This window comes from Ricinus communis, chromosome 5 (genome assembly GCF_019578655.1).
Source record: "Ricinus communis isolate WT05 ecotype wild-type chromosome 5, ASM1957865v1, whole genome shotgun sequence".
Lineage (NCBI taxonomy): Eukaryota > Viridiplantae > Streptophyta > Magnoliopsida > Malpighiales > Euphorbiaceae > Ricinus > Ricinus communis.
Window position 1 is genome coordinate 24881277 of NC_063260.1, and position 27097 is coordinate 24908373.

General features: G+C 36.7%; 2 protein-coding genes across 4 annotated transcripts; both read left to right on the plus strand.

Annotated features, from left to right (window-relative positions):
• The first annotated feature begins 675 nt into the window (after positions 1-675).
• LOC8265425 (putative transferase At4g12130, mitochondrial) lies at positions 676-17010 on the plus strand. The gene is given in 13 exon segments (XM_048374219.1): positions 676-736; positions 836-910; positions 1162-1584; positions 1587-1758; positions 15421-15473; positions 15476-15659; positions 15661-15686; positions 15840-15855; positions 15857-15936; positions 16136-16226; positions 16228-16289; positions 16371-16442; positions 16445-17010. Coding segments are annotated over 11 exon segments (1149 nt in total). The 5' UTR covers positions 676-736; positions 836-910; positions 1162-1343; the 3' UTR covers positions 16597-17010.
• On the plus strand, positions 677-26788 carry LOC8265426 (probable serine/threonine-protein kinase SIS8). Of its 3 annotated transcripts, XM_015715354.3 has the most exons (17): positions 677-736; positions 836-910; positions 21550-21896; positions 22821-23038; positions 23102-23223; positions 23336-23458; positions 23571-24117; positions 24396-24436; positions 24532-24600; positions 24682-24782; positions 24982-25060; positions 25185-25283; positions 25365-25433; positions 25599-25648; positions 25970-26051; positions 26175-26269; positions 26381-26788. In XM_015715354.3, the coding sequence occupies exons 2-17, from the start codon at positions 899-901 to the stop codon at positions 26481-26483; spliced, it is 2157 nt and encodes a 718-aa protein (XP_015570840.1). In that variant the 5' UTR covers positions 677-736; positions 836-898; the 3' UTR covers positions 26484-26788. The 3 variants fall into 3 exon arrangements, with proteins under 3 accessions (XP_015570840.1, XP_015570834.1, XP_015570847.1); XM_015715348.3 differs by having other exon boundaries at positions 22821-23223; XM_015715361.3 differs by lacking the exons at positions 677-736; positions 836-910 and having other exon boundaries at positions 21710-21896; positions 22832-23223.
• Positions 26789-27097: the final 309 nt, after the last annotated feature.

Genomic DNA, 27097 nt, shown 5'->3' on the forward strand with positions numbered 1-27097 from the left:
TAGGACTTGTGACTATTCTAAAATAACTATCCAATTCAAAATTACATTCACTTTTTACATTAATAAATAGCATTGTATCTAAATGCAATCAATTCATTATTTTTCTTTACTTAATTTTCAAGGAAACCGAGACAAGAGCCGATAAAAGAAAAGAAAAATAATCAAATAACATCCGAAACTCAAGTCTTTTTCTTCCTTTCTTTCTGGTGTAAACATGGTTATCTTCCCAGGCTTTATTTTCTGTTTTTCTTTTTTTTTGTTTTTGGCAGAAATTTATAATCACGCGGTTTAAAAATAATATAGAAAAGAATAAGAAAAAGGAAAGGTGAAAGAAGAGAAACTCATTAATTCCAAAACTCAGCCTTCTATTGGCCGAAATCCGTCACTGCACTCTTAATAAAAGAAGCTTACATACATAATCCATCGTCCTCTTAGAAAAACTTGGGAAAGGAACAAATAACTGACATTTTTATTTCCTCTTTTCCATATCTCGCAATCCACGCATCGCTGCAGGTCCTCTCTCTCTCTCTCTCTCTCTCTCTCTCTCTAGTTTTCTGAATTCTGTTTGTTTGATGATAAGCTTTTTTTATCAATTTAGGGCTAAAGTTTTTGTCTCCTTCCAATCGGAGCTTTTGATCTACAGTTCCTGTAACTATTAATTCCTTATAATTGCAGATCATTTTTCAATCGGAGAATCAGTGGCTCCCGTTTTCTCCATAATATTTTGTCTAATAAGGTAGAAACTAACTCCATAATCTCATCGCAGCATGTCCGGATCTTACAAGATCCAACATCGTCTTTAATTGACCTAGTTTCTTCCGTTTTATTTTTTCAGGTGATAAAAAAACTAGTTAACACAAAAAAGAAATCAGCAGCGCGATGGTTTCTTTTGAAATGAATGACCGCAAGAGTAAGTCAAACTTTGTATTTTCTTAATTATTTATTGGTTTTGAGTAAATTATATTTTCTTTTCTCTAACTGTTAGACTAAGATAATTTCTAATTTCTCTTGTTTATCACTATAAAAATCTACTTGGTTATTTCTGTTGTGTGCTCTGCAGAAACTATGTGATAATTTATAATTTCTCTTCTTTATAATAATAAAAGATTACAATTAATTTATTAATATTATATTAAACATTTTCAAGTTCAAATATGGCAGAAGAACACAGTAATTTTCTTTTTAAAGATTGGGTTGGGCTTCCTAACTTCGATTTTATGAGAGCCGACGTGTTCGAACCTAAGAATCTCGAAATCTACGTGTCACCCAGTCAACTCAACGACCTCCTTCTTCAACCTCTTAAAACCCTGTAACTCAATAGACCACACCAAAACGGCATAAAAATGCACCGTTTCAAGTCTGTCCTCCACTACAGCTACCACCATCATGCACTCGACAAAACTACTAGCACCTCCCTCCTAAATTCCCGGTCCGTGATCCGGTTCAGCGGTTCAGACACGGTCAAATTCCTTCAAGGTCTATTAACAAATGATATACGGAGATTCAATGAAACACCAAGTGAAGCAACATCTTTTCTCCGTATACCCAATTTAGCTATCAGATCTGCGCCTATACGCGGCGCTTTTGACTCCCTCAAGGGAGGTTTTTGTATGATTTGTTTCTGTATAGACCAACACGTGCCGGCGAGAAGCTTAATAAATCAGGCTCGGGACCCGAGTCGGACTCTAATGGATCGATTGAGCTGTTGGCTGATGTGGATACTTATGTTCTTGATGAGCTATTGCACACTTTTCAAAGGTGGGTTATTGGCTTCTCTGAACAGTTTAAAAAGAGTGGGTAATTTATTTGTTTTTTTTATCCTTGAGTTTACAGCATGAGGATTATAGCATGAACAGCTCTCGGCGTCCTTTTGGTATCAGAGCCTTGTTTCAGAGAAGAAGAAACCCAACCACAAATATGGAAACAAGTTCAAACCCTATTGTCCAAACTTCTTCCCTCTCACTACCTACTTCATGTAAACAGTATATTACAGATAAGATTGATAATCCAATAGAAATATCCCATATTCCCGAAACTGCCCAAATCCAAAATTCTCTTGTCCCTATTCTCAACCCTTATGCTGTCTTCCGACGCAACCAGTCCTTTTCTAGACAGCTGAGACATATTATTTCCAGACCTTCTGTCAACATAAAAGAATATGTACAGTCGTCTTTCCTTTCTCAGTGTGTCCTTTCTTCTGTAACCACTGAACAGTATGTGACTTTAGAAATTCCATCCCACTTCATCCAACAGTGGAAACAACAAAAATACACCCATCTCCATTTTGGAGCCATCAGACTTGTACTTTCCTATCATGGAAGACAAGGACTTCCAGTCACCGCCAGACTTTCTTTGTTAGATACGCGTTATCTAAACTATGAACATGCTGTGATTGGTTCTATTGTCACAATCCTTAATGCAGGAAGCGTAGTTTTACGTTTTTTCCTAATTTTAATATGTCTTTGGAAGATCCTCATCTCAGCCAAGCCCTGAAGGTACAGGTGCAAATCGCAGGCGCAGATCAGGTCGCTGACACTATCTCAGCTACTCTACATCATCAGTTAGTCTACAGGTTACAAGACCATGCTATTAACCTGCAGACTTCTGGCCTCTCCAATGGCGATGCAGTTTTTATCCTTGCGGATAGTGGTCTCACTCCTACAATAGTTCAGACTCCCAGGCAATTGCCTCGAGAAGAGTTGGAAAAGTTAATTCCTTCTGTGTGGATTACGAACTATGAAAAGCTGCATCAGAGTTCTCAGCCAGTACAAAAACGGGATCCTATCTTTATCAGAAAACTTAACAAGACTGTTAAAGTCTTCTATTTGTCCTCCACAGCGTCATCCTCTTCAACTCCTCATTCTATTTCCATGATTCAACCAGTAAAGAGGACATACGAGAAAAAGATTCCCATTCATAGTTTCATGTCAAATGGGTGGGAAGTCTATGTGTCTAAAATCAATGGACACTTTATGTGGGATTGTGATCCTTCTATGTGTGATTCTGGATGTACTTGTCAAGAAGATTTTGATGATCTTGAAACCAGGCCAAGAAGAAACAAAACTTGGAGAAGGAAAGATACTTGTACTGGTCCACGTCATCATGACAAGGATGATGACCAGCCTGATCCTTTCCATGTTCCTTCTCAACCCAAGAAAGCAAGTCCTTGGATCGGACTCCCTCTGGAAAAGAACAAACCCATGACTGAAGATGATTATTTGTAGAGATGCTTCCAAATCTTGAAAGAAGAAGGACTCCTGACTTGTCCTCCTCCGCCGGTCATTTGTTCCTATTCTTTTGAACCTGTTAAAGTTCCGGAGGTAGCCGCGGTTCCTTGCTACATGATTAATTCTGAAGATTTTCCTCCTTTGGAAAGAAAGGAAAATGAGCAATCGAAAATACCTGCGCGTCCTTTTATTGCAAAAGACACAGTACAACCTGCAGGTACTTTAGCTCCTCTCTCAGCTGCAGAAGAAGTCTTGAACTGGCAAACCAATAACGCTGTTGCTCAAAATCAGTATTTGAAGAAAATTGATAATAGACTTTCACAAGTCTATGAAAAAACAAGTTCTATTGAAGCTCATGTTACTTCTTTCAGACAAGAAGCCTTGCAATTGCATACAAAGCTTTCACTCAGGCTGTCTAAACTTGAACAAGAAATGCAACAGATTTTAACAACTTAGCCTACATCACCTCTATTCTTGCAAAAAGACAGAGAAATCCTAAGGCTGAAGGAACAGCTCAAAGAAATTGAAAGAGATCTTTATCCCACCAAACATCCTATCTCCTCTCCACTCAATTTTCCTATTTCTACACCTCATCCTTTTATGTCCTCGGTTGTGCCCTTCAAACAATATGCCACAGTTTCAGAGTTGGTGCCCAGAGCCTCAAAACCAACAAAAAGGATATCCTCTAAAACTTCATCCTCTTTCTCACAACCTACAAAAGACAAAGGACATGCCAAACAACAGTTTGCCATACAGCATACAACTTCTGCCTCAACAGAGTCATATGTCTCAGATTCAGATCTGTCTCAGTTTGAGCTTCAACGCTCTAGTTCTTACTCTTCTGACTAGGAAACTGGAACCTCTGTTTCCACAGCTGAGTCCTAGGTACTAGGTTCTCATGTGTTAATGAATACACAACAAGAGCCAGACCTCAAAAAAGAGCTAGACTTCACAGAAGAGACTGAAGATCGAGAATCCCTTGCTCCAGAAACTCCTCTCCCTCCAAAACCAGCCTCTGGTCCTTGGTTTTCTTTAGATACAGTGCCACCATCACAATGGAGAAATAAAATCTTAGAATTCAATGTTTGGCTTGATCTCCAGATGATAAATCCTCAAGCTAATCTCCAAACAGTCCTAACTGAATTCACATCAAGATTTACTGGCACTTTACGAGAATGGTTCTCCCATTTATCTGAGTATCAACGGATACAATTTGTTCAACTTGGTTCTGTTGCTCAAGCTGTGGCGCATATTCATCAACAATTTTTGGGTGATTATAATTTAATTTTCAGACAACGGAAACAAGAATACTTTGATCGCAAATGCTGTTCCATGAAGAGAAAAGATCTAGAAGTTCACTATGTTCATATGTCCAAACTCTATTATGAACTTGCTGGACCCAACAGTGATGATCTCAAATATACTTTTGTCAGCTCTCTACCTGAAGAAATGCAGCCTGAAATTCAACGCATGATGACAGAAACTCACAGAGATATCACTTATATTTCTCTCGGAGAAATTTGGCAATTCACCTTGGCCACTCTAGACAAGATGTGTGAACAGCAAAAGCTATTCAAAAAAATTGCAAAAGGTGAAGCGTTGCTGAAAAACTTATGCAACAGGGATTATCTCCAAATCAAATGCAAAGATAAGCACTGTCTCTGCAGGCCAAAGAAGAAAAAACATTTTTCTTCTTATTCCGAGAAATCTTCTCATTACAACTAGAAAAAGGGGAGAAAAATACGTTGGTTTAGAAAGAAATCAACAAACATGCACAAAACGGATCGATGTTACATCTGTGGCCAAAAGGGGCACTATGCAAAGAAATGCCCTAATAAGCCTAAACAGACTGTTGCTCTTCTTCATCAGTCGAAAGGTTCGTGTCCAGAAGATTTGTGTGAGCATGATCTTGAATCACTTTTTTCAGAAGAAGAAATGGCTTCTTCCCAGACACTCTTTGCCATTCCCTATTCGGATACTAGTACAGATGAAGAAGATTCTTCTGATGAAGAAACACCAATCTTAACCATTGGCCCTGCACTTCAAATCAAACATGAACCTCCAGACAGTCCAAGAACTCCTGAAAACTTTCACTGGCTGTCTCCTTTACCATCACCAGAAGACATCTTTACAGATATAGCCTATTATATCCCTAATAAACCATTTCCCTGTATAATACCTACACCAGTACAGTCCAACTCTCATTCTCCAACACTATCTATCCCTAGTTCTCCAGAAAGTTCGTCTTCTCCAGAAATCGCCTCAGCACAACCAGTTCATTCTACACCTTTAGTTTCCATTCACATTCTTCCTGGCAAATATGACAGGCCCATCCCTGTTACTGCACTATTGGATACTGGTTCTCATTGTACCATGGTGAACCCGGATGCTCTGCCTACCTCAGCATGGAGAAAGAAGATTTATCATTTTACGGCTGCTGACGGCAAAAGATTTCAAACTACGATGGTCTCAAAAAATAAAGTTGAAATTCAGTTCTTCCCTGACTGCATCATATGGATCTTATTTATTTGGCAGAGATCTTCTTGTCGGATTTGATACCTATTATGCTGCGGAGAAACTTCAAATTTTGCCAACAGGACTTAAGTATAAGCGTCAATTTCAACCTTATACTCAGAGCCCCAATCAGTTTTCCATAGCAGAGGTTCCATCTGATTTTGCACACTTAAAAGAATTATTTGTGCCATGTTGTGCTGACTCCCACTTAAATTTCCACCATCCTTCTCCTTTGTACAAAAATCTAAATTTCTTCATTACCCTTCCTTTCAAACTAAATGAAGACATTAATCCAACCAAAACCAGTCATCCTGGAATGTCTCCTTCTGATTTATCTTTGGCAAGGCAAGAATGTCAAGAACTGCTTCAGCAAGGTTTAATTGAACCTACCCAGTCTCCTTGGGCATGTCAAGCATTCTATGTGGAAAAACGAACAGAAAAATTAAGGGGTAAGAAAAGGCTTGTGATTGATTATAAGCCTTTAAATCATTTTCTTTCAGATGATAAGTTCCCAATTCCAAAAATCTCTTCCCTACTGGTTCGTCTCCAAGGAGCAAATCTCTTTTCGAAATTTGACTTAAAGTCAGGGTTTTTGCAGGTAGGCATTCATCCTGATGACAGATACAAGACTGCCTTTTGTATTGTAGATGCACAATACCAGTGGACCGTCATGTCTTTTGGCCTTAAAACGGCCCCATCTATCTTCCAAAGGGCAATGATCCGGATTTTTGAGCCACTCTTGGATACTTGTATCATCTATATAGATGATATTCTTCTTTTTTCTAAATCTGCCAAGGAACATGAAGAGCTTCTCCAACGTTTTCACAGTTTGGTTCATTCATACGAGATAATGCTCTCAGAGAAAAAATCATATATTGGGCAATTTGAAATGGACTTTCTTGGCCTAAAATTGAAAAATGGGCAATATGAAGCAGGCCCTCATTTGGCCCAAGAATTGCGGCATTTTCCTTATGAGAATTTATCAAAAAAGCAAGTTCAGCAATTTCTGGACATAATCAATTACATTCGAGATTTTATTCCAAAGTATACAAAGTTATATCCTTTCAACTAAAAAGAGGTACGGCCCGTGGACTCGAAGCCCAAACTGTTTAAATTGTTAAAACAGTTGGCCCGGGAAGACTCCTGCTCTCACCATTCGCAGTTGATTACTGATGCAAGTGACTTTGCTTGGGGTGCCCTTCTCCTACAAAAACAAAACAAAAAGGAGTCATTATGCAAATATGTTTCAGGACAGTTTAAAGACAGTGAACTTCATTATCATTCCAACATAAAAGAGATTTTAGCGGTTAAATATGCAATTCAAAAATGCGAGTTCTTCCTGGCTTCAAGACATTTCATTGTCAGAATGGACAACTCCAATTTTTCTCGCATTATGGAGTTTAAGGGACGCCAGATCCCTGATAAACAGCTACTCCGCCTAAAAGAATAGTTCTCTTTATATCATTTTGAAGTCCAACACATCCAAGGCGACAAGAACCTCATTCCTGATTTCTTATCTCGCCTTTCCAAGCCTTTCATAAATCCTCCTAGTCTTTCTTTCTTTATCCTTATGGCTCAGTTTAGCCATCGAACCACACCCCCAGATCAACCAGCCAACCTGTCTATTTCTGAATTTGAACTTTGGATTTACAGACGAATCTTAACCTTTTTATCAAGACATTGTGCCTCATCCAGAAGACTTTGCCGCTTCATTTCCATGGAGACTTTTCCCTACCATAACAGAGACATTTCCTTCAACCTCTGAGCAATTTTGGTATCTTACATGTCTATACCACCTTCCTGTAGAACTCCCGTTATTACAGACCCTATGGTTCTTGCACAGAGAAGAGAATGCGTCACATCCTGCCTGGCAGTTCTTTCTGTTATTTGAAAACCAACATGCATGGCAACATCGTCTCAGAATATTAGTTCATCAAGCAGGTCTCTTCCATATGACAGATCATGCAAAGGCTTTGACTTATCACACTATCCTCTTTCTCCACCAGCAACATAATATAGAGGATACTGTCTCGACAACCATTACTCCCTAGAGAACCCTCCATGGTCGTTTTGAGGAAATGCCCCTCACTATCAAACATGCTTTACTTCATAAGTGGAATAAACTCAATCATACAACTAATGAAGTATTTCCAGTAATCAACATGCACAGAAAACCTTCAGATCAAAGACGTCTGTTCACTCCTACTTCCTCAACACCTTCAACTTCATCCAGCCAGCAAAATGAAGATACGTCAGCAATGGAGATAAACCCAACTTTCCAAGAGCCATGGTCACAGCTAGAAGAACCTCTTCCATCAGATTCATAACTATTGTCTCAAGAGACGCCACGTAAATCTCCTCGGTTCCATCCATCTGACACACCTGGCCCATCACGACGCATGCGCAACTATAGCATAAGTGAGTCAGACGACTCTGATGATGACTATTCAGAGCATGAGCCCATCAATAAGCGTATTTGGTAATAACCAGATAAGCCACTCACAAAAGCAAGATGCTCCACTGAGAAAAGAAAATGCTTTATATTATTGTACTTAAAGTAGATGTTTTGGCTTTTCATGTTTTACTTTTGTAAAAAGAATATATTCCTTTCCTGTAGCTTTCTCATGCGTATGCATATGAGATAAGCATAGTAGTCTTTGATCAGATAAGAATGCCATGTGGCAAGAGTTTGTGGTTTGTAAGCTTATCCAGACGATTCTCCCTTCTCCTATATAAAGGAGGGTTCGTCTCTCTTGTAAATCAAGTTGTGTGAGAATAAACCCTTATTTCCTCATGCTGTAAACTCAAGGCAGGAGAGTATCTTTACTCAAGGCAAGAGAGTTTCCTCAAGCTAAGACCAAAGAGGCACCTCGCCATGGGGCTCTTTCTGCTCTTTTGGATCTCAAATAGCCGAGTTAGCCTTTTTGGATTATAACATAAATAGATCGTAGCAACAGTTAGTTCATTGCCATTGTATAGAGAAGAAGAATAGAGAGAAATTAGAAAGCCATGACAGATAAGAGAGAAATAAGGGTTTATTCTCACACAACTTGATTTACAAGAGAGACGAACCCTCCTTTATATAGGAGAAGGGAGAATCGTCTGGATAAGCTTACAAACCACAAACTCTTGCCACATGGCATTCTTATCTGATCAAAGACTACTATGCTTATCTCATATGCATACGCATGAGAAAGCTACAGGAAAGGAATATATTCTTTTTACAAAAGTAAAACATGAAAAGCCAAAACATCTACTTTAAGTACAATAATATAAAGCATTTTCTTTTCTCAGTGGAGCATCTTGCTTTTGTGAGTGGCTTATCTGGTTATTACCAAATACGCTTATTGATGGGCTCATGCTCTGAATAGTCATCATCAGAGTCGTCTGACTCACTTATGCTATAGTTGCGCATGCGTCGTGATGGGCCAGGTGTGTCAGATGGATGGAACCGAGGAGATTTACGTGGCGTCTCTTGAGACAATAGTTATGAATCTGATGGAAGAGGTTCTTCTAGCTGTGACCATGGCTCTTGGAAAGTTGGGTTTATCTCCATTGCTGACGTATCTTCATTTTGCTGGCTGGATGAAGTTGAAGGTGTTGAGGAAGTAGGAGTGAACAGACGTCTTTGATCTGAAGGTTTTCTGTGCATGTTGATTACTGGAAATACTTCATTAGTTGTATGATTGAGTTTATTCCACTTATGAAGTAAAGCATGTTTGATAGTGAGGGGCATTTCCTCAAAACGACCATGGAGGGTTCTCTAGGGAGTAATGGTTGTCGAGACAGTATCCTCTATATTATGTTGCTGGTGGAGAAAGAGGATAGAGTGATAAGTCAAAGCCTTTGCATGATCTGTCAAATGGAAGAGACCTGCTTGATGAACTAATATTCTGAGACGATGTTGCCATGCATGTTGGTTTTCAAATAACAGAAAGAACTGCCAGGCAGGATGTGACGCATTCTCTTCTCTGTGCAAGAACCATAGGATCTGTAATAACGGGAGTTCTACAGGAAGGTGGTATAGACATGTAAGATACTAAAATTGCTCAGAGGTTGAAGGAAATGTCTCTGTTATGGTAGGGAAAAGTCTCCATGGAAATGAAGCGGCAAAGTCTTCTGGATGAGGCACAATGTCTTGATAAAAAGGCTAAGATTCATTCAGAATCCAAAGTTCAAATTCAGAAATAGACAGGTTGGCTGGTTGATCTGGGGGTGTGGTTCGATGGCTAAACTGAGCCATAAGGATAAAGAAAGAAAGACTAGGAGGATTTATGAAAGGCTTGAAAAGGCGAGATAAGAAATCAGAAATGAGGTTCTTGTCGCCTTGGATGTGTTGGACTTCAAAATGATATAAAGAGAACTATTCTTTTAGGCGGAGTAGCTGTTTATCAGGGATCTGGCGTCCCTTAAACTCCATAATGCGAGGAAAATTGGAGTTGTCCATTCTGACAATGAAATGTCTTGAAGCCAGGAAGAACTCGCATTTTTGAATTGCATATTTAACTGCTAAAATCTCTTTTATGTTGGAATGATAATGAAGTTCACTGTCTTTAAACTGTCCTGAAACATATTTGCATAATGACTCCTTTTTGTTTTGTTTTTGTAGGAGAAGGGCACCCCAAGCAAAGTCACTTGCATCAGTTTGCAGAATCAACTGTGCGTCATCGGCAGGAATGGTGAGAGCAGGAGTCTTCTGGGCCAACTGTTTTAACAATTTTTGGGCTTGAGTCCATGGGCCAGCCTCTTTTTTTAGTTGAGCAGATATAACTTTTGTATGGGCTGGGCTGCGGCCTTTGGAATAAAATCTCGAATGTAATTGATTATGTCCAGAAATTGCTGAACTTGCTTTTTTGATAAATTCTCATAAGGAAAATGCCGCAATTCTTGGGCCAAATGAGGGCCTGCTTCATATTGCCCATTTTTCAATTTTAGGCCAAGAAAGTCCATTTCAGATTGCCCAATATATGATTTTTTCTCTGAGAGCATTATCTCGTATGAATGAATCAAACTGTGAAAACGTTGGAGAAGCTCTTCATGTTCCTTGGCAGATTTAGAAAAAAGAAGAATATCATCTATATAGATGATACAAGTATCCAAGAGTGGCTCAAAAATCCGGATCATTGCCCTTTGGAAGATAGATGGGGCCGTTTAAGGCCAAAAGACATGATCGCGGTATTGTGCATCTACAATACAAAAGGCGATCTTGTATCATCGGGATGAATGCCTACCTGCAAAACCCTGACTTTAAGTCAAATTTCGAAAAGAGATTTTCTCCTTGGAGACGAACCAGTAGGGAAGAGATTTTTGGAATTGGGAACTTATCATCTGAAAGAAAATGATTTAAAGGCTTATAATCAATCACAAGCCTTTTCTTACCCCTTAATTTTTCTGTTCGTTTTTCCACATAGAATGCTTGACATGCCCAAGGAGACTGGGTAGGTTCAATTAAACCTTGCTGAAGCAGTTCTTGACATTCTTGCCATGCCAAAGATAAATCAGAAGGAGACATTCCAGGATGACTGGTTTTGGTTGGATTAATGTCTTCATTTAGTTTGAAAGGAAGGGTAATGAAGAAATTTAGATTTTTGTACAAAGGAGAAGGATGGTGGAAATTTAAGTGGGAGTCAGCACAACATGGCACAAATAATTCTTTTAAGTGTGCAAAATCAGATGGAACCTCTGCTATGGAAAACTGATTGGGGCTCTGAGTATAAGGTTGAAATTGACGCTTATACTTAAGTCCTGTTGGCAAAATTTGAAGTTTCTCCGCAGCATGATAGGTATCAAATCCGACAAGAAGATCTCTGCCAAATAAATAAGATCCATATGATGCAGTCAGGGAAGAACTGAATTTCAACTTTATTTTTTGAGACCATCGTAGTTTGAAATCTTTTGCCGTCAGCAGCCGTAAAATGATAAATCTTCTTTCTCCATGCTGAGGTAGGCAGAGCATCCGGGTTCACCATGGTACAATGAGAACCAGTATCCAATAGTGCAGTAACAGGGATGGGCCTGTCATATTTGCCAGGAAGAATGTGAATGGAAACTAAAGGTGTAGAATGAACTGGTTGTGCTGAGGCGATTTCTGGAGAAGACGAACTTTCTGGAGAACTAGGGATAGATAGTGTTGGAGAATGAGAGTTAGACTCTTGGTGTAGGTATTATACAGGGAAATGGTTTATTAGGGATATAATAGGCTATATCTGTAAAGATGTCTTCTGGTGATGGTAAAGGAGACAGCCAGTGAAAGTTTTCAGGAGTTCTTGGACTGTCTGGAGGTTCATGTTTGATTTGAAGTGCAGGGCCAATGGTTAAGATTGGTGTTTCTTCATCAGAAGAATCTTCTTCATCAGTACTAGTATCCGAATAGGGAATGGCAAAGAGTGTCTGGGAAGAAGCCATTTCTTCTTCTGAAAAAAGTGATTCAAGATCATGCTCACACAAATCTTCTGGACACGAACCTTTCGACTGATGAAGAAGAGCAACAGTCTGTTTAGGCTTATTAGGGCATTTCTTTGCATAGTGCCCCTTTTGGCCACAGATGTAACATCGATCCGTTTTGTGCATGTTTGTTGATTTCTTTCTAAACCAACGTATTTTTCTCCCCTTTTTCTAGTTGTAATGAGAAGATTTCTCGGAATAAGAAGAAAAATGTTTTTTCTTCTTTGGCCTGCAGAGACAGTGCTTATCTTTGCATTTGATTTGGAGATAATCCCTGTTGCATAAGTTTTTCAGCAACGCTTCACCTTTTGCAATTTTTTGAATAGCTTTTCTTCACACATCTTGTCTAGAGTGGCCAAGGTGAATTGCCAAATTTCTCCGAGAGAAATATAAGTGATATCTCTGTGAGTTTCTGTCATCATGCGTTGAATTTCGGTGCATTTCTTGGTGAAGTGACAAAGTATATTTGAGATCATCACTGTTGGGTCCAGCAAGTTTATAATAGAGTTTGGACATATGAACATAGTGAACTTCTAGATCTTTTCTCTTCATGCAACAGCATTTGCGATCAAAGTATTCTTGTTTCCGTTGTCTGAAAATTAAATTATAATCACCCAAAAATTGTTGATGAATATGCGCCAGAGCTTGAGCAACAGAACCAAGTTGAACAAATTGTACCCGTTGATACTCAGATAAATGGGAGAACCATTCTCGTAAAGTGCCAGCAAATCTTGATGTGAATTCAGTTAGGACTGTTTGGAGATTAGCTTGAGGATTTATCATCTGGAGATCAAGCCAAGCATTGAATTCTAAGATTTTATTTCTCCATTGTGATGGTGGCACTGTATCGAAAGAAAACCAAGGACCAGAGGCTGGTTTTGGAGGGAGAGGAGTTTCTGGAGCAAGGGATTCTCGATCTTCAGTCTCTTCTGTGAAGTCTGGCTCTTCTGTGAGGTCTGGCTCTTGTTGTGTATTCATTAACACATGAGAACCTAGTACCTGGGACTCAGCTGTGGAAACAGAGGTTCCAGTTTCCTGGTCAGAAGAGTAAGAACTAGAGCGTTGAAGCTCAAACTGAGACAAATATGAATCTGAGACATATGACTCTGTTGAGGTAGAAGTTGTATGCTGTATGGCAAACTGTTGTTTGACATGTCCTTTGTCTTTTGTAGGTTGTGAGAAAGAGGATGAAGTTTTAGAGGATATCCTTTTTGTTGGTTTTGAGGCTCTGGGCACCAACTCTGAAACTGTGGCATATTGTTTGAAGGGCACAACCGAGGACATAAAAGGATGAGGTGTAGAAATAGGAAAATTGAGTGGAGAGGAGATAAGATGTTTGGTGGGATAAAGATCTCTTTCAATTTCTTTGAGCTGTTCCTTCAGCCTTAGGATTTCTCTGTCTTTTTGCAAGAATAGAGGTGATGTAGGCTAAGTTGTTAAAATCTGTTGCATTTCTTGTTCAAGTTTAGACAGCTTGAGTGAAAGCTTTGTATGCAATTGTAAGGCTTCTTGTCTGAAAGAAGTAACATGAGCTTCAATAGAACTTGTTTTTTCATAGACTTATGAAAGTCTATTATCAATTTTCTTCAAATACTGATTCTGAGCAACAGCGTTATTGGTTTGCCAGTTCAAGACTTCTTCTGCAGCTGAGAGAGGAGCTAAAGTACCTGCAGGTTGTACTGTGTCTTTTGCAATAAAAGGACGCGTAGGTATTTTCGATTGCTCATTTTCCTTTCTTGCCAAAGGAGGAAAATCTTCAGAATTAATCATGTAGCAAGGAACCGCGGCTACCTCCAATTCAAAAGAACAGGAACAAATGACCGGCGGAGGAGGACAAGTCAGGAGTCCTTCTTCTTTCAAGATCTGGAAGCATCTCTGCAAATAATCATCTTCAGTCATGGGTTTGTTCTTTTCTGGAGGGAGTCCGATCCAAGGAACATGGAAAGGATCAGGCTGGTCATCATCCTTGTCATGATGACGTGGACCAGTACAAGTATGTTTCCTTCTCCAAGTTTTGTTTCTTTTTGGCCTGGTTTCAAGATCATCAAAATCTTCTTGACAAGTACATCCAGAATCACACATAGAAGGATCACAATCCCACATAAAGTGTCCATTGATTTTAGACAAATAGACTTCCTACCCATTTGACATGAAACTATGAATGGGAATCTTTTTCTCGTATGTCCTCTTTACTGGTTGAATCATGGAAATAGAATGAGGAGTTGAAGAGGATGACGCTGTGGAGGACAAATAGAAGACTTTAACAGTCTTGTCAAGTTTTCTGATAAAGATAGGATCCCGTTTTTGTACTGGCTGAGAACTCTAATGCAGCTTTTCATAGTTCGTAATCCACACAGAAGGGATTAACTTTTCCAACTCTTCTCGAGGCAATTGCTTGGGAGTCTGAACTATTGTAGGAGTGAGACCACTATCCGCAAAGATAAAAACTGCATCGCCATTGGAGAGGCCAGGAGTCTGCAGGTTAATAGCATGGTCTTGTAACCTGTAGACTAGCTGATGATGTAGAGTAGCTGAGATAGTGTCAGCGACCTGATCTGCGCCTGTGATTTGCACCTGTACCTTCAGGGCTTGGCTGAGATGAGGATCTTCCAAAGACATATTAAAATTAGGAACAAACGTAAGTACTACGCTTCCTGCATTAAGGGTTGTGACAATAGAACCAATCACAGCATGTTCATAGTTTAGATAACGGGTATCTAACAAAGAAAGTCTGGCGGTGACTGGTTTCAGAGAAGAAGAAACCCAACCACAAATATGGAAACAAGTTCAAACCCTATTGTCCAAACTTCTTCCCTCTCACTACCTACTTCATGTAAACAGTATATTACAGATAAGATTGATATGGTATTCTTGGTTTTGGCAGGTTAACATTGAGTAGATTAATTCTTATGAAAGGTGTTCAATATGCGTAGTCATATTGCATTTGCAGACTGCTTCTATTTGTAAATAGTAGGTCATTCAATGTTGAGTCAAAAGTATGTCTGTAGGACATGTTCTTATGTTAAGCGGGAAAGTATGCCAACAAATTATGCTCCCTTTCTCTTGTGAAATCCAAAGTTGTCATCTAACTATCTGATATTTGGAGTTCCATAATGTTCCTATACAAGTAGAACTTGTTTCCCGATAGGCGTGATCTTTGGGTAATGCTAGAATGGTGCCAACGCCAAAGAGTATGAAATTTGTTCTAATTAGGAATAGTATTTTTTAAGTGGAGGTATTTCTGACGCGGATATCGTTTAAGGTCAAAGGTTGAAATTGAGAATGTGGCGGAGAGTTCTCTTGTTGGCGGCTTTGGCGGGAACCTTACTTGAAACGTCCAAAGTTGTAGATGAATCGAGGAGAGATAGTGTTGGTTTGGGGTTACGGTGTTGATCGTCTTTGCTAGGTCATCCGCTCGAGGGATGGTCATGGATGGCAATGGTTTAAAGATCCTAGATTGGATTGTCTTGGCTTAGGGAATCTTTCCATCTAATCGGACACGTGAGTTTTCTTAAGCCTCCCTTTGTGAGACCTTTAGGTGCTCGGTTGACATTTGGCTTATGAGGCTAACTACTAATCTGCTGACCGTTTACATTGCTCGACGGTGATTCTGATTTTCATAGTTCTTATTTAGCATGATTTGGCTTGTTTTAGCACCTTTGGTTGAGGTGACACGAAACAAATGAGAAAAATTACCGATTGTGGAGAATAGAGAACGGAGTTCTTTGAAGGTTCAACTGAGATTCCAAAGGTGCGTACTTCTTCTTTCATGAATTTGATCCGCTCTCGACTTTGAATCACATTACTTTGTTCGTGTTTTCCCGATTTCCGATTTACGCTTTTGGATATACATAGCCTTGGTTGCCTTTTGGATATACCATCGACTTAGTTGCCTATGTTTAACTCAATGTGCGAATCCGGCCTTTAAACTGGGTTTATTATGTTGTTAGGTGAAGCAATTCCACTTGAATACAATCTTGCTAGTTTAAATGCAATAAGCTTTGACAAGGGTTGCTATGTGGGGCAAGAGCTTGTTGCTCGCACACTACGGGGGGGTCATTCGCAAACGTCTGCTTCTTTTAATGTTTTTAGATGATAGTGGAACAGGTAGTTTGTTGTTCCCTTTGGCTTTTATGATATCCATTACCGCACATTGTCTAAGCAATCTTTTTAAGTTACTTATTTGGGAGGTGGAGGAAAAGTTGCTCCCTGGCTCGGAAGTGATAGACACTACATCCAGTAAGAAGGTTGGTTTTGTGGTGCACTTGGTTGTCGAGGGCTAGGTGTTCTGCGATTGGAGGAAGCATGGAAATGGTTGGGGTCCTTGATCATAGAGGGCCAGGATGATCTGAAGGTTGAGACTATTAGACCAAAATGGTGGCCAGCTGAATGGTTTCCGGAGCATCAATAGCATAGCGCAGTTGCTTAGGAAATGTTACTAGGCAAGGGTTTCCTGCTGCTTAACTTGATCGACCCTGCACATTCTTGGCCTCTTCACCGGCGGTGCAGGTAGGTCAAAAACTTGCATGTTGCACCCTTATTCTATAGGGAGAAAATAAAGAGGATGTGGAAACACACTTTGTACTAGTCCACAAACATCCATCAGTGCAAGAGTCAGTTTGGGAGTTTGAGTTTGGAAGGCATTCTGCAGTTCATATCTTATTTCTCTTTTCATTTTGTTATTTCATGGTGCAAATAAGTTAAAAATAGAATTCATTATATTTGATTACTTATTTCATTTTCTTCTTTTCAAACGCTGAGAGATCTTAGTTTTGTAAAATGAAGCAGAATCTCACATATTTTTAAGTTTGTCATTCGGCTTCTACTCTGAGGTTACTTTTGGTACGTCATTTCTTATTAATTGGTAATCTAGGAACCAGGGACTGCAATATGTTGATAAGGATACTGGATAACGTGTAGTCATACAAAATTGGGAGGGAATTCATTAAGGATCACTGATGTTATAGACCTGTAAAGAACAACTAGTTGCATAATGACTGTTGTTATCTATGCAGACTAGTTAATGCCAATGTAACTACCAGGCAAGTCTCTCCAGTACGTTTGAGTTGCATTTTGCTTTTTCCAAGCTGTCATGTGAATATTGTTGCTGTTGTAACTAACTTGTATTCTGCTCTACGGTGTGAAATGCTTTTTTCTGGAGAAGAATTGCCGTAAATGCATGATTAGTTTTATGCTTCTGATTAGTGGATTGTGAAACTACATAGATTTAATGTAATTAGTAGAGACACTAAATTATTAGGTTAACTAAGCAAAAAGTCTTAGCAGTGATACCCATTAAGAGTGGCCTTGAACTTGAAACGGCGGTGGTGGCCGGTAGTGCTCCATGACCATGCCTATAATTACGTAAAAATCCATTACTTTTATAAGAATTGATGATAGAAAAAAAGGAGGAAATAAAATGACAGAAGACATGAATCAAGTGGAAGTACAGTTGGATGCATCATACATCAGTAGCCTTTTCAAAGATGGTACCATCAAGAGTTCGAAGCTCAAAAAGTCATGGATTGGCTTCGTGATATAAATGCTCCTGGGTCCATTGCTAGTTCGTGTCTTTTCATTGCTTTTCACTTAGGGATTGCCACGGACCACATCATTCAATTTTATCCAAACTCTAATAAAATGAATTTATAAAAATATATAATTAGGTTTTATGATTGTTTTTGAGTCTATATTTATTAATATTATAATGGGTTCAGATAGAGTTTAAATTTTGTTTTTAGATTTTAAAATAGAGTTACAATATATTAAAATCCAAATATTTTTTTATTTTTCGGGTATTATATTCACTGTGATTTTTAGGTTGATGACCTCTCAACAATATTATAAATTCTTTTCACTCCATTTTAAGCTTTGGTCAGTGAAGAAAAATTTTGTTTTTCTAATTAACTATTTTTAGGCAAAAATATGGATGTGATTTAGCTTTTTAAGTGTATTTTCTATCGCAAGCAAATTATTGTATTTGATTTATACCATTAGTAAAACTAAATATATTATATAATATTATTAGTTTTACTGAATTAGTATTTATATGATTTTTTATGTGATATGTATATTTTTTTATTATATAAAAGCGATATGTCAGTAATTTGATAACATTATAATAATATCGCTAACTAATATAATAAATTAATAATACTATTTTATCATAAAAAATCATATATATAGAGTTGATAAGACATTTAAGTGATAGGTTTTTTTATTTTTATAAATTAAATAAATTTTATTTTTCATAAACTAAATTATACTCATATTTCATATAACATGATAAAATATATTAGCATAATTTTATATCACTAAATTTAAAATTAATAATTGAAATTTTGTTACTTAATAAATAATTATTTTTATAAAACCTAAAATATTAAATCGATATTTGATTATAAAATTATAACATATAATAATCCAAATTTAATGTAGAAAAGGATTTGAATTCTTCTTGGGAAAAATTTGTGGGAATTTGAATTCCTACTCACTGTACAAAATTATTATCAATTTACTAATCCGCATGGTAACTTTAGCTTGATTATTTTTCCCTTGCTTATATATATATATATATATATATATATATATATATATATATATATATATATATATATATATATATATATATAAACCTTACCAGGGCTTGACATGCCGCGAATCCTCTTGAAAGAGAGGGGTGCCTACGAGAACGTGGACACAGGTGGTGCATAGCTGTCGTCAGCTCGTGCTGTAAGGTGTTAGGTTAAGTCCCGCAACGAGCGCAATCCTCGTGTTTAGTTATTACTGTTGAGTTTTAAACCTTGAGCAGACTGCCGGAGGAAGGTGAGAATGACGTCAAATCATCATGCCTCTTATGCCCTGGGCGACACACGTGCTACAGTGGCCGGGACAAAGGGTCGCGATCCCGTAAGGGTGAGCTAACTCTAAAAACTCGTATTCAGTTTGGATTGCAAGTTGCAATTTGCCTGCATGAAGCCGGAATCACTAGTAATTGCCGGTCAGCCATACAACGGTGAATTCGTTCCCGGGCCTTGTACACACCGCCCGTCACACTATGAGAGCTGGTCATGCCCGAAGTCGTTACCTAACCGCAATGAGGGGAATGCCGAAGGCAGGACTAGTGATTGGAGTGAAGTTGTAACAAGGTAGCCATACTGGAAGGTGTGGCTAGATCACCTCATTTTCGGGGAGAGGTAATGGTTGTTGGGTATTTTGATTTGACACTGCTTCACACCACAAAATATATATATATATATATATATATATATATATATATATATATATATATATATATATATATTATTAATTTTAAGATTTAATTTTTTTAATATGTGTGTTTAATTTTTGACACATAAATTTTTATTTTAACATAGTACTTATTTTGATACATGATGTTTAAGCTTACGTGTAATTTTATGTTTTTTTATTAATTTATTGATTAATAAGTTATGTTCCTAATTAAATACTCATTCTAATTTTAAGAAATAACATATTAATAATAGATTAGTTTTCTAATTAAATAATGATTATTCTAAAAATAGCATCTTTATTATATTTTAATATTATATTAACTAAAAATTAGTTTTTGATTAAATAATAATTCTAATTACAAAAATAATATTTTTAAATATTATATTCTCTAATAAATTAATCTTTAATTTTAAAAGAAATAGTAATATCAATTATATTAGTAGTATTAATTTATATAATATTAAAATTAAAAATAATATTAAAAATAATATTTATATTATCGTATTAGTAAAATTTTAAAACAATTAAAAATATTTAAAAATAATAGTTAGTTTACTATTATTTTTAAAATATTATAAATTAATATTAAATTTTAAAAATATATTAAATTATATTTATAAATTTAATTTTATAATCGAAATAATAATAATGGTCTGCAATGCACATTTAAACAACTAATTAATAATAACTTTTTTAATTTTATTGGGTCTTTAGATTTTTCATGAATATATCGAACAACCTTTTGTTTTAAATCCGTGCTAATAATTTAACTATTATTAGTAAATAATAATAAAAGAATTATTTATATTCACAAAGATAGAGCAATATCTTACACAAATATAATAAATCTCGCTACTAATGCTATTAATTTATTTTTTTTTAGTCCATTTAAAGTTTATCATTTGTATTAAAATCTAATAATTTATAAAATGAAAATGTCCTCCCTTTGTGATTTTATTTCATTAACTGATATATGTATATATTAAAATTTAATATTTATATATGTGCTCAAGTTTAATCTTATTTAATATATTTAACCTAATTTCATGACAAGTTCAATTAGAATAGAAAAAGTTCTTAAGTATTATATTATATATAAAAGGAAGATAGATTTAAATTCGATTCACATATAGGTTTTTTAATTTAATTATTAAATTAGCTATAATTAACTTAAATTATTTGTATTTGAATTTAAATTTTATAATGGAATTATACATATTTAACTGATAAATTTTTTTATTTGTCCACTGATTTTAAAATCTAAACTCCAAATAATAAGTAAAAATATAAATCTATTTAACTAACTTTAAACTGTATTAAAGAAATTTTTAATTTTAATTTGCTTAATGAAATTGAGTGCCATACATTCTTTTGTGATAAGAAAAAAATAAGCAAATAAAAATGTAATGCACAAGAAAGTGGTGTGAGAAGAAGGAACCACAAACCTAATCGTAGAATCAACCACAAAGAATAGTTTCTCCAAATATTTGACTAAAGCCAAATCTGCAAGTTGCAAAATGATTGAATATAGAGTTGAGTGTACGCAACCTAACCCTATCCTAACCTGCCTTTTCAGACTCAGGGCGGCAACCTGTAATCTGCCTTCGCAACTCTATTTATTATTTATTATTATTTTCAAATGCAATTATTCAGTCTCTAGGTTATTTTTTTATTTCATTTAAAAAAATTATTTTTTCATAGCAAACAAAGCAAAATTCCTGGGGACTTTCAGAGTTCAACTTATTCACAAGCCAATATCGATTCATATTTAATTATTTTTACAAACAAGCTTTACAAAAGGAAAAGCTGCTCTGCTATTTTTGTCAAACATTTTCCCTGTATTGGAAAACATTGCCAAACTATATCAAAAGGATTAACCAATAGCAAGAAACTGTCTTCTTAACACCCCTATTGGCTTTTCTGCATGGCCAATATAACACCTGTCCGCACTCGATAGCTGCCTCTGGCCGGCCGAAATATACGTGGCGAAAATCCTTTAGTCTGAAGAATAATAAAATATATAAATAAAATCATTTATTTATTTAAGTAAAACAAGTGCCTCATAATAGTCACCACCACCTTCATTAATATTAAACTATTTCTCTAACAGCAGCAGCGTTTTATTCGCATCTCCCGCAGACGGGAAATGGCGGGAGACGAAAATGAGTCAGGGGCGAGTCTTTACAGAGTCGTGGCGGATCGATGTATCAGTCTCGAAGCGAGTCATGCAAAGTTGAAAGAAGAACTTAGTGAGCTGGTAGATGAAAATAATAGGAAGAGAATAATAAAAAAGAATGATGAGGTAGTGATGCAAGATTCTGATGAAGTGACGTCAGATTCCGGCATGGGATGCGTTTCTGGATTCTTTGCTGCAGGAAGTCCTTATAAGAGAGTTTTGGAGTCCATTGGACATGCTGTTCATGTATGCAATGCTGCCTCTGGAGAGATTATTTATTGGTATGCATGTGTCTTCTGAATCTTGATTGAATCATTTGTTTCTTGGTGGTGGTTTCTTGATTGTTCAATATTGATTTATTGGTTAGTTTATGGTTTATAGTCTTTTTTTCTTGTTTGCCATGATAAGAGTTTTTTTTTTTTCTTTCCATCAATTAAACTGCTTATCATGATAAGAGTTTGAGATTTATATTTTATTCAGGTAGCTCAAATGTCTAGAAATGAAATTTGCAGACACAATGCTTTTTTCTCTTGTGAAAGAGATTAAAAAACAAAAAGAAAAGTGTCTAGTAATCGCTGCTTGTCTCAAACATTTATCATGAATAAGCAAAAGCTTAGCTTTATCTCGTGAACAAAACAAAAGCCTAGACTGGTTCAACCATTAATTTGGTGGAGAGAGAGAGAGAAAGAGTAAGTATGATCAACATAAGAGATTAAATTTGTAGGTGAGGATGGTATTTGGATGTGACATCAAATCACAAAGATAGTTAGCGAGTTTACCGATTGAATTTAGATGAACTCAATTGAATTTAGGTGTAACATTGATTTAGTGCTACCGCATGGATGGTGAATGGCTACTGGATTAATTAGGTGCAACAAGGCTACTGGATTAATTAGGTGCAATAATGCTCGGATGACTCGAGCATGATATTCTACTCAGTCCTCGCACTAAGGAAGATTTAGATTAAAAAAGGTTACGGAAAGTTAGCAATTTTCTATCTGCCGACATTTATCATGAGGGTGTTTGATGGAAGGTCAAGTTAGAGGTTTCTTGCAATTTCTTCTTTCCTTTTCCTCTGTTATTATTATTATTGGTTCAAATAGGGTTGCTCATATCAAAACGGTCTATTTGGTGTGGGTTTGGGTTAGATTACAGTTTTCTTGTTTTCTTAGATGTTACTTGCTGCTGAAGTATAAGTTTCCCAGGAATCGTTCAGCTGAACATCTCTACGGATGGAAAGAATCCGAAGTCCTTGGACAAAGTGTGGCCGGACTCATTGTATCTGAAGAATACAGTCAACCGCTCAATAGAATTGTGGAAAGGTTGAGTTTTGGGCAATCATGGTCAGGGCGATTTCCTTTTAAGAAGAAGTCTGGAGAAATATTTATGGCAATGGTCTCAAAGAGCCCATTGTATGAGGATGGTAAGCTTTCTGGTATTATCACGGTTTCAAGTGATGCACAAATGTCTAATGGTGCCCATTCAGAAAACTTGAGAACGCAACAAGATCGTGCTAGAATACCAAGGATAAACTGGAAAAGGATTCAGTGGCATCCACGCCCACCAATTGCACCTGTGCCCCAGATTGCATCGTCAGTTTCCAATCTGGTGCTTAAGTACTATTTTGTTAAAGGTTTTCTTAAAGGTTTCCTATCTTTTCATTTCTGTTTTTTGTTTTCATTTTAAGAGTGTTTCTGCATTTTTCTGTTTAATCAATCAGGCCTCAAAACTAATTTTACGCAAAAATGGTGATGATACATGTGACGAAAATGTGAATTCCAAGGATAAAGAACATACTCTAACAAAAACCAATGACGTCAAGTCAACATTGCCTGGGGCACTAGTAAGTCTCAGTTCTCATGATTCTGAGTTTAGATCCTGTTTTGGTTAGTTTATAAGTTGCTTCTGTATCCATTAGCAATTTTTTTGAACTATTTTGGTTGAAATGGATATAGGCATCCAAGGTGTTAGCAAAGCTGAATATTGGAGGAATTAGTTGCAAGGAAAAAGAAGATGATATCAGCAGTCAAGAAAATGGCCTGAGTGTTACTGAGACATACAGTGCTAGAGGCTTAGAGTCATCAAGCTCTCACTGTTATAACAGTGGTACTGAGTATAAAGGAGAAGTTCCACTAAAAAGAAATTCATCACTTGCAGATAAAAAGGTATCTTCAAATGTAAATGCAGGCAGAAGTCCCAATGCTTTGCACGATAGATGCCAGTCCTCTTTAATGGAGTGTAAGGAATGTCATGGGTTAGCTAAACCAGGAGATCCATTTCCCAAATTAGGGTGCCTAGATGATATGAATGATTTTCCAAATGTGGAAGCCCTGGAGATAGAAGATGAACAAAGACCTTCAGATGGTAAACAGTTTCCAAGTGTAGGGGAGAGCTCTAGCAGCAATGGAAGTTCAACAAGCAGAGGGGAGAAAGACTCGAACTCTGTGGTAAAATGTGAGATTCACTGGGAAGAGCTACAGTTGGGAGAGGAGATAGGGCAAGGTAAACTTCAGTTAACAGATTCAATCTATTGATAATGTGCTCCTTTACAGCAGATTCCGTTACTATGCAAATCAGAGGTTCTGACAATATTTTGGTTCCTTGTTGAAGTGCTGTCTGGAAGTTTGTTGGTTGTCTAATTTGAATTTTCTATCTAATCATTTTAATTACATGTGATAATTGGGGGATTCTAGAACCCTCTAGCAATAAAATTAGATGTGGAATTTTTGAAAGTGGAGAATGCATTCTTCTAACTTTTTCTTTTCTTTTTTGCTATACAGGTTCATACGGTGTTGTCTATAGAGGAATTTGGAATGGATCAGTAAGTCACTAACTTGACAAATACTACAAAGTTCTTATTCTGAATAAAAGCAATGTGGCCTGACTTTTTTTATTTTAATTTTTAATTTCAACCAGGATGTTGCTGTTAAGCTTTATTTTGGCAATCAATTCAAAGAAGAAACTGTACAAGATTACAAAAAGGAGGTACTTAGATCCCCAGCTTTCAGTTATTTGTAATTATTATTTGAGGAAGCAGCACCTGATTGCAGGATCTCACTCTTATAGATTGATATAATGAAAACACTTAGACATCCAAATGTGCTGCTATTCATGGGAGCAGTGCATTCACCGGAACGACTTGCCATTGTCACGGAGTTCATGCTTAGGTAAAGATGGAGTGGTTGTTTGATAATTAAATTCACATAGCTATAGTGGCCTCAAGAATTGCTTATTCGATTGTACTAAATCTGTTTTTTGCTATATGTTTGTTGGATATTTGATGTTACTTGGTCTCATATATATGGCTGATGTATTATGCCTTTTCAGAAGCACATTGATCTTATACTATTTTATTTCTCATGGCAGGGGGAGCCTTTTCAAAACACTTCACAAAAACAATCAGGTCTTGGACATAAGACGCCGCCTGAGGATGGCCCTTGATGTTGTATGTTCTCCATTTTTCCCTTATTATCTTTCTGAGAGTGTGATTATTGGTTAAAGCATGAGACAAGATGGTCGAGTTCATCAATTCTCAAAGCAAGTGTCAAGACTTTATTTTCATACTGCAGGCTAGAGGTATGAATTATTTGCATCACAGGAATCCACCAATAGTGCACAGAGACCTAAAATCTTCTAACCTACTTGTTGATAGAAACTGGACCGTCAAGGTAATCTGTCAAGTCCCTCAAATTAATCAAGCAAAGTTTGCATTTAGCAGTTGCTTAAAGATTTAGCTAATTCTCTGTCAGGTTGGAGACTTTGGCCTGTCAAGGTGGAAGAATGCAACCTTCATCACTGCAAAATCTGGAAGAGGAACTGTAATTATTTTCCACTCACTTTATCCATGTATGAGGAATTACAGTTGGTGCAAAAGCAAATATGATCATTTACTGGGCCTGTTAAATTTTACATTATCTTTTTGCATTTTTTGGAGATGTTAGGAAACAGATGCCCTTCTAACTATTCTTTTTTTATTGGTGCAGCCTCAATGGATGGCTCCTGAAGTCCTCCGGAATGAACCTTCAAATGAAAAGTAATGCTGTACTGAGCTGTCTGTTATCCTATATAGCCACTTACATGACGTCTTTCATCAATTTGCTGCAAGAATCAAATTGTAGATAATACAAGAAACTATACTCTCTTTAATCGTTTACCATATATGTGCTCTATAGTTCTACCATGAATACTCACACCATGAGAAACCTTAATTTAGTTGTAACTCATTCAGGCAGAGGTTCAAGCATAAGTCGTTAAAACCTCATTCAGTTTTAAAGAAGTCTTTTTCATTCTCTTAGCTCGTTAGATTTTCACCCAAGTCTGTTGTGTAACAACAGTATTCGTTGAATTTTTACAGGTCTGATGTGTTTAGTTTTGGCGTCATCCTGTGGGAACTGATGACTGTATCCATACCATGGATCAATCTGAACTCTGTACAGGTTTATTTCTCATTACTTCTCATGCATATGCACACATATAACTGAATACGCATGTTAAAAAATCTAATTTGCCTCTTAAATATCTTGTGAAGTCTCACTAAGCAAGCGTCTTCAATTGAACAGGTAGTTGGAGTTGTAGGCTTCATGGACAGAAGATTGGAATTACCAGAAGACTTGGATCCCAAGGTAGCATCCCTTATTCGTGACTGTTGGCAAAGGTGCTTTTTATTTACACTAACCTAATCTTCATTTTTTTTTAACTCTTAATTTTCTGAAATGGAATCTCGGTAATCGATGGTAAATGTTTTTATATCAATTGAAACAAGCAGTGATCCTGGAGAACGTCCGTCATTTGAAGACATAATTCATCGAATGACAAGCATAACGCAACGAGGTGTTGCTATATCTCCAAGGCAGAGAGCTTCTTCATAGACTTAGAATTTCAATCTTAATGAAAAAGAAAAGAATACAAGACAACTCGTAGACATAGCTAAGATTAGAGAATCAGAATGTAATTGTATTTTCTCTCTTCTTTTTTGAGAGAAGAAAAAAAAAAAAAAAAAAGGCTAGCAAGGAAATGGGCTGCTAAGTAACAGGTAGCCCTTACCCATCTCAAAGGACTTTAGTGTTGGGACTTGAACATAGGAACGTAGTCCCCTTTCTTGTAAGGCAAACTGAAGTACAAAGTTGGCTTTTAATTATTTGATCATACAAAATACATACTCTTTTATGAGCAATACTACTTTGTCTCACTAATCATTACAATTTTACTCCATGAATTTTAAAACTTTTGTTTAAGAGAAGCATTGGACTGAATAGATTTTGCTGGTAAAGAAAAGTGGTTATGGTTTACGGTAGATATTCATACAGATGCATCAAATTGGCTATTAGCATGCTAATTTTTTTTCTTTAAATTGTTGAAGAAATATTAGCATGCTAGTCTTTTGATTCTAGTGTAGAAATTTATGTCTTGTCAACTGAATAGAAGTAACATTATCATTGTTTTGGTGAAAGAATGAAAAGTAGCCATTGGCAAGGGCTGAGAA